This window comes from Podarcis raffonei, chromosome 3, assembly GCF_027172205.1.
Source record: "Podarcis raffonei isolate rPodRaf1 chromosome 3, rPodRaf1.pri, whole genome shotgun sequence".
Classification (NCBI taxonomy): domain Eukaryota; kingdom Metazoa; phylum Chordata; class Lepidosauria; order Squamata; family Lacertidae; genus Podarcis; species Podarcis raffonei.
The window spans coordinates 66,500,431-66,508,814 of NC_070604.1; the positions used below are offsets into that span (position 1 = coordinate 66,500,431).

The 8,384-nt window shown below is 41.0% G+C and overlaps 1 protein-coding gene across 4 annotated transcripts in view; it reads left to right on the forward strand.

Annotated features, from left to right (window-relative positions):
- Positions 1 to 7,978, forward strand: part of ADGB (androglobin) — a 70,301-nt gene extending 62,323 nt beyond the window's left edge. For 2 of the 4 annotated variants that reach the window (XM_053382114.1, XM_053382117.1), the window contains 2 exons: positions 177 to 360; positions 1,417 to 1,853. In XM_053382114.1, coding sequence (XP_053238089.1) covers positions 177 to 360; positions 1,417 to 1,620 — 388 coding nt within the window. In that variant the 3' untranslated portion in view covers positions 1,621 to 1,853. Of the gene's footprint in view, positions 1 to 176; positions 361 to 1,416; positions 1,854 to 6,377 lie in introns of those variants that run through there. The other 2 variants (XM_053382115.1, XM_053382116.1) reach the window with 2 other exon arrangements.
- Positions 7,979 to 8,384: the final 406 nt, after the last annotated feature.

The window sequence follows — 8,384 nt, forward strand, 5'->3', positions numbered from 1 at the left end:
TGCCTTTATATTTAGCAGTACACCATGTTGTCTCATTTGTGCCTAGTCTCATTTTCTAAGCATGTCCTGCTCCCAAAGCTATGGAGATGGAGTGGATCTGGATCTGAGCACCCTGAAATCAATTCTAACTAAGCAGCACATCAAAGGGAACTATTTAATCTCTGCTTTACCCACAGAAAAACACTACCTGAACCTGTCTTGAAAAATGAAGCTATTATTCAAGAGCAAGAGATGCGTAAGGCAGAAGAAATAAATCATTTTAGACAATTTCGAGAGATGGTTGGAGAACACAGAGGGCAAGAACACACAGCTAGGAATCGGTTGAAGCAAAATGTACTTGATATGTATGACAATCTTCAGGTAAGTATGCATAATTCTGCTAATCATTTGAATAAATGTCTTATTTATTTATTTATTTATTTATTTATTTATTTATTTATGCATGCATGCATGCATGCATGCATGCATGCTTACCTGTTACGTTTTTGCTTGGTTCATATTTTTCCTGATTTCCTTTCACTTCCTTTTCTTCCTTTTCTTTCTTTTTAATCATCAATCCAAATTTGGCATGCTGAGGACGGAGAGGAAGTACAACATGCAGTTATAGTGACCAGACATTGCAATAACATGATCCTGTGCATGTTTACTCAGAGAAGTCCTGCTGGGTTCAATGGGGCTTGCTCCCTAGGCAGTTTCTTTGGTATTGCTACTTAGAGTTATGTATGAACAAGCAGCCCTTAGACAAACATCTTTAAAAAACCTTCAGTATAATACATCTCTGTGGTCATTAGAAAAATAAAAACTTTGTGAGAAAATATACATGAGCTCTAGGTAACTAAAATATTCATGCTTTTATAAAAGTTGTGCAACCCACAGTATTGAAGAGATAATACTTAGGATTTTTTATTACAGTACCTTCTATGCTACTACAGACTTCTGGGAAATAACATCTTGTAATAATTTGGAAATCAAACAAATTGCATGCACATTTGATGTGTCTTATACTTTAAAACATTTGTTGCATTTTAACATTCTTGTATCAAGATGCAGAATTTTTCCTTAGGTAGAAAAGGCCTGGTGTCAGATAATACGTAAGGAATTCATTGTGCAATTTTCTTGGTTGTGAAGTAAGCATTTAGAGTTTTAGAACACTGAAATCTGCTCAAAATATTTCGTTGTTGTTTTAGGTATACACCCAAGATATATAAGTATACACTTGAAAAGGCAAATGATAGTTTCTCCCATTTGATATAATTAAACAAAACTGACAATTAAGCCATGTAATTGGGAAAAGGAAAGGACCCACATATTTATGGACTAAATGAAGTACTTAAAATATTACTAGAAGGGCACTAGATTTATTATATACCTATAGGTTTAATTTTGAATAGAGTGGATGTGTTTGTCTTTGGATAGGCATCCTTAGATGAAGCACGAGGCAGGGTGCTCAGCGTCCGGGAAGCATACAGAGCTAAGCTATTAGAAGCTGAGCGCTTAAGATTAGAAGCACTAGCAGCTGAAGAAGCCGCTCTTCGAGCAGAGCAAGAAAAGAAAACCCCAGATGTGCAGAAGAAAAAAAAGGGAGGAGGAAAAGGAGGAAAAGGAGGGAAGAAAAAGTGAATTTGCTTGAAATAGAAGCTGGGTAAACCTCCTTACTGGTCAGAAAAGAGCACCAGTTTTTGCAGTATTTTGGAATGCAATTCTGTCTTTTTTCTAAGTGTTATTTTTGAAATCCATTTATAATCTTTAAATGATATTGATTTTAAAATTGATTTTAAAATTGTAACTGTATGCCATTACTTTGGCATTATATTTTTATGCATTAATTGCAATAAATGTTTGCAACAAAATTACCAATATGCATTTCAGTATTGTCAGACAGTTTTTAGAATAAACGAACATCTAAATCAAAGAAGTCTAGTGGAATGGAAAGGAGAGTTACCTTGGTACCACCCTCAACCATTCTGCTGGGCCAAGAGGTGGTGATACAAGTAAAAAAAATCCTGAAAAAGAAATTTCTGAGCAAAACTTGACCACGTGCCTGCTTCTGGTTGTCATTTTGCTATATATTTATGGATTTTATGAAGTGCAATAACAGCTCTAGAACCCCTTGTTGTAGAAGTAACTATTGGGGGAGGGGGGAAGGCTATATGAATCTAGACACACAGCCTACAAAGTACATCACACAGCAGAGGAATGCTAAAATATTCTTAGGAATCTCAGTATTGGTATTTTGGGCTGTCTTTGTTCTTCACCTTTTCTAGTGAAGAGAGAGAGTTTGTGAAAGGTTATGCCTAGCGTTACAAAAAAATGACAAAAGATAAGGATGCCTCGTTCTCATGTGTGATAACTTAAGGAATGTTTACAAATTATGCTCAGAACATTGTTCAATGATATATTTTTATCAGCTTACTTTCAATTCTCAAGGAGCTAGTTTCATCCAAATCCTACACATAACCTATCATTTTTCATTCTTGTTTAGTTCTCTACCAACTGAGAGTATTGTTTCCCTTTGCAACAGTTAGTACTTTAAAGGAGTATGGTATGTTCTGAGATTAGCTTGAACAAATGCTCTGCAAAATCCTGACATTTAAATTAGAAGGATGGCAAGATAAATAATTTTGCTTGGTAGAAATGCAGCAGACTAATCTGTGAATCCAATTTCCTTTAATGACACAGGTATTAGATCCCAGAACCTTTCTCACACTACCAGGCATTGCTTATTGGCAGTGTGTCCTAGCCCACGTAGGCGAGCACTGACTAATCTCATTCTGTGGCATTGCATCTTCACTGGCCTTTGTTTTGTCCAGCTGGAAGATGTTTCTCCCATAAGCACCCTAGCTGGATGATGAATAGAAAGAAAAGGAAGCAACAAAATACTTTTTGTCCAGGAAAACACTCCATTCTATTACTCCAAGTAGGAAAATTTGTTGCTTAGAAATAAATACTGGGGGATTGGCAATAATAGGTGGTGAGTGTTTTGCAGGCTGGGATGGTAAATAACTTCTGAAATTGGGTTGGCTCGGGAAAGAAGCTAAGGTATTTCAATTTTGTAAAGTAGTTTGACTTATTTTCCAAGTCAGTCTGATGTTGGCTGATGGGAAATCGCCCATCACTACTCAGCACTCACTTTCCTGAAAAGTCTTTACTGAAATTCACCTTATAGCTCCTCTGCTACATCCTCTCTGTCACCAGTGTATTTCTCAAAGTTAATACCTTATTTGCCATCCCTATTTTCTCCACCCGTCCTCTGTGAATGGCCGCATGCGAAAGCCAAAGAAGTCTTCCCCCATGCACACAGTAGCAATACCATTTGCACAAGCACTGCATATTTGTCAAGCATCTTTTTCAAGACTTTAGAGAAGTCCTGTGGCAACAATATTGAGGCTGGTGCATTGCTTGCTTGTAATCTCTCTTCTCTAATCAGCAGTAAAAACTGTTGTGTTTTAACCTAAGGGCCAAGGCCCAGCTCTAAGGTTCAACAACATTATCAGCACAGATAATCTGATTTTAAGAAGCTGCCTGTGAATTGAGAATTCTAGTACTCTCCTGGTCTTTGATAGTTGTGTGAAGCAGTCCTGTAACTACACCAAGCCCCTGGTTTTTTTTACTCAAGTTGTACTGATGGAGGCTGGGCCCCATAGTACTTATCATTTTCTCCTTTTGATTGCTTGCTTGCTTGTGGTGTTTCAAAGGAGGTCGGGGTGATTAACATGGCTTCTCCCTCACTCCCCTCCTAAGACTATGGAATCTTGGTACTTAATAAATATTAACTAGTAGCAGTAGCAAGAGTGTTGTGAAACCCTTGCTTCCTGCAGCATTACAGTGCTATCTTGGTTCTTGAACGGCTTGGCTCCTGAACAAATCGGGTCCCGAACGCTGCAAACCCGGAAGTAAGTGTTCCAGCTTGCAAACATTATTTGGAAGGTGAACATCCAACACGGCTTCTGCAGCTTCCAATTGAGTGCAGGAAGCTCCTGCAGCCAATTGGAAGCCGTGCCTTGGTTTTCGAATGGTTCCAGGAGTCAAATGGATTTCCGGAACAGATAAAGTTTGACAACCAAGGTATAGGGTTGTATAGGGATAGCTCAGTCAGTAGAGCATGAGACTCTTAATCTCAATGTCATGCCTTCAAGTCCCACGTTGGGTGAAAGAGTCCTGTACTGCAGGGGTTGGAATAGATTAGGTTTGCCTTACGTCCAGGAAATCCCAGACATGTCCTCTTTTGGGGGGCCTACACACCCATCTGGGGGGATCTGTACATTTATAGCAAGTGTCGGGTTTGGGGGTGCAGTTTTGGGGGGTGCAGGCAGCTCAGGCGTGGGTGGCTCAGGCTGCTTTGCATGCCGTGGCTGCTGCCAGCCCAAGCCAGGGAAAGATGGGCATGGGTGCTCTGCACACTGCAGCCACTGCCAGCCCGAGCCGGGGAGAGAAATGCACGGCAGCCACACCCACCCACGCCTCCGCCTGCCTCTTTCCCTGGCTTGGGCTGGCAGTGGCTCAGGCTGTGCTCCTTTTTGCTCTTCAAGATATGACAACTCTAGACTAGATGATCCTCATGGTCCCTTCCAACTCTGTAATTCAACTTCAGGCACATTGAGTAATGATGCTGTGAGACTCTGAATGGGAAGAGAAGAACTAAAAATGTGATTCTCTTTGACTGGCATGCATGCACACACACTTGAAAAGTCTGACCTTATTTGTATCAGCTGTAGTTCCTTTTGACCTGGCCCTGACTTAAGGTGGGATTTGAACCCTGTGCCCACCACCATCCAATTATTCTTGAACATTTGCATGGTGGGAGTGGGGGGAGTAATGGCAATCAGAGAGGTCTCACTTTCATTTTGGAGAGACCCTGCAAGGCCTCTTGTTTAATGGGAAATAGCACCTGTGTAGAGCTTGCAGCTTTTGTAGTTATATGTTCCATATCTGGGAGGAGGTGACTCTCCATTCACCATTTCCAACTAAGGGGAAGCCTTGCAGGGCCTCCATTGATCATTTTTCTTAGTTTTCATTTGTATTTTGAGTTGCTTTCAGTTGTATGCTATGTAATTCTGTTTCATTCACCTTTGTATATTTTGTTTACTTATTTTTTGTTGCTTCTCTCCCTTGTTATCTATTTGTGTTAAATGTGTGATATGTAAAGGCTGCAACATTTATTGAATTAGCCTAATAAATTAATCAATTTAGAACATTTCGCTTGACTAAAGGTGCCTCTAATTAATCAGGCCACAGGTTGTTTCTTTATATAAAAAAAGTATTTTTAATGCACACAGTTATAAAAACCGCAGTGTGTCAGTTTAGAAAGGAGGCACACCTTTTCTACCATGCGGGAACTTTTTTGCTCCTGTCTAAAAGCAAGACTTTTACAAGCACAATTGTATTATCATATGCAAATTTATGCACAAAAGTATTGACTAAATCTTACAGGATTAATCAGCTACATTTTTTATTGAATGGCAGCCCTAGTAATAAGATTATGAGAAATAAAGTGATTTTTAATAAATGTAGAAATTGCTTTTTCTTATTACTCATGACAGATATGAGTCTTACAAAAACCTGAGGAGTAAGGGTGGTCACTCTAGGCTGATACGGTCAGAGTTGTGGTCACAGGAAACTGCTTCCCTTCACAGATGCTCGAAGCTCAGTGTCTTACAGGTGTGCCAACTTGAATAAAATATTGAGGTGCCTAGGTAAGCCCCACCCCACATAAGCAATCACATGACATGGTCACACACATCATTTAAATGGCAAGGCCCATCAACTGGGAGCCCCTGGCCCCCACAAATATTTTATTGGAGGGGGCATAGACCCCCTCGGCCCCTAGAAGTTGGCTCCTATCTTACCATACTTTTAAGTACAAAGCTGTAGAAGCACAACTATGCAGAGACCCAGTGTCACTATCATTACACAACAGAACAGTCGGTAGTTACAGGTTGGCAAGAGGGTGTTCATGAAAACACTCCTTGCATGTTGAGGAGAAAGGGGGGTTGTGCTGGCTGAGCCATGCCTCTCTGATGGTTGCGAGTTCAGGCTCAGTGGTAATGGGCCCTGCATGTGTAAGGATGTACAGACGTATGGCTCCTCCAAATGATGGGAAATCTTGATTGGCACGGGACTTCCAGGAGTCCATAGAGGAATGCTGAGTTTATAATGCCCACTAAGGCTGAGCTTACGACCATGGGCTGCAGGGAGGGCATATCTGGCCGATGCAAAGGGCCATGGCTGGACAATGCAATTCTCATGTCCCCTCATATTGTGGAAAGGGATTGTGTGTATTCTCTCCCCAAATACCGTAAGTATAAGCAAGGAACCATGCTACATTAATCCAGGTTGTGTCAGGCTTAATTTAAATAAATGTGCTTATTCTTTTTAAGAAAAATAGGAAATACAGATCAACAAGGGAGGGTAAAGGTGCCTTTCAGAGAAAAAAGAAGCTAAAAAGAAAATATCAAACTAAGGAAGACCAGACCACTATCCATGCTGAGCTAAGAAAAAGAAGAGCAAAACCCACAGTTGAAGCATGTACAGACCACCGCACCTACTGACTTCAGAAGGCCTCTGCTATGGCATAGACCCAGCTATAGTCAAGCTTTGTGTGACCAATGGGCCAGGTGTGTGCTTGCATTCCTCCATATCAGAAGCATCCATCAGGCTCAATGGAAAGCAGTTCACATCTCCATCTGGACTGACCATCTGCGTGACCGATGTGTTCATCTCTCTCTTGCAGGATTTGAGAAATAGAGGAACTCACAATCTCTTAGCCTATTAATACAGTGGTACCTCTAGTTACCAACTTGTTTCATTTCGGAGGTCCGTTCTAAACCTGAAACTGTTCTTAACTAGAAGCGTGCTTTCGCTAATGGGGCCTCTTGCTGCTGTTGCGCCGCCAGCACACGATTTCCGTTCTAATCCTGGGGCAAAGTTCTCAACTCGAGGTAATTCTTCCAGGTTAGCAGAGTTTGTAACCTGAAGCATTTGTAACTTGAGGTGTTTGTAACTCGAGGTACCACTGTACTTGACTTTACCTTTCACTTTAATGCCACATTTAAAATACTCTAGTGCAATGTTAAACCGGATTGATACAATGAATTATTGGTTGTAGCCACCTATTTATTTCAAATAATTGAGAGGTAGCATAGAGCAATGTTTGTTCATTTACTACCCTTTTATAGTTCAATGCATTTTAGATAATATCATTCATCTGTATGTCAGAGGCTGTCTCTGTATTTATTTATTTTTTAAGCTGGAGAACTGATCATACTATGTTGACATTTGTCAAGGTTATTCACTGTATACAGCTTGAGCCTTTCCAAAAGTGTTGTTACAAATATTTAATGATTTGGTTCCCAAAATGGCAATGTCTTCTTGGTGGTTCTACAAATGGATTTCATTTCCCCCCAGTCAAATGGCACTTTTCCCTGGCAATGCCGCTGCAGAAGGGAGGGACCACCTGTTGCTGCTTGAAAAAGATTTGGCAGACACAACTTTTCTATCGGGAAGTTTGCTGAGGTTCTGCCACTCATGCTAGAATCCATTCTGTTTCTGGATGTCCTCTTCCACCACTTACTTAATTGGCTTTGTCAGCTCTGATACTGTGGGCTACAGCCCACAGATGCAAGAGGCTTCAGTATTTGTGTGGGGTTGGTTTCACTGAAGATGTAGACCATATATTTGCTGAGGCATCTTGTACTGACAAGATGTGATGAATGATATTGTGCCCCCATGGAACATGATTCTGTACAAGTGCAACATAGCATCCAGGCAGCCTTCTAGCTTTGCAACAAAACTCACCAATTCCAAATCCCTATTTTTGGTGGCTTAGTTTTGCTGCAACCAGAGGTGTAAATCACAGCTAAGGTGCTGTAGTGGTTATTGTGTTGGGTTATACCTACAGATACCTGGGATCAAATCCCTGCTTGGCGAGAAAACTTAGTGTGTGATTTTGGACCAGGCAGTCTCCCAACAATACAGGCTATTTGTGAGCTTGGAGGAGGAGGGAAGAGAACCATGTATGTCTGAAAAAAAGCCTTGGGGAAAGCACACTTCTACAAATAGGAGAGAGCATAGTGTGTGTGTGTGTGTGTGTGTGTGTGTGTGTGTGTGTGTGTGTAAAATAACAAGTTATATATTCCTTAGCTAACACCAAATCTGGAAGCAAAAAGTTGAAATCATTCCCATTCTTTGCTCATTTTCAAGAAGCCCAGAGAAGTGAACACCACTCTGAAAACCTGAATGGGCTGCTTATTAAGACGGTCAAACTAGGGCTCGGGAGACCCCACTGTAGACCCCCCCCAACCCAGCCATGAAGCTCACTAAGTCACCTTGAGCTGGTCCCTACCTCACAAGGTAGTTCTGTGGAGCCAAATGGGTATGCCACCTGG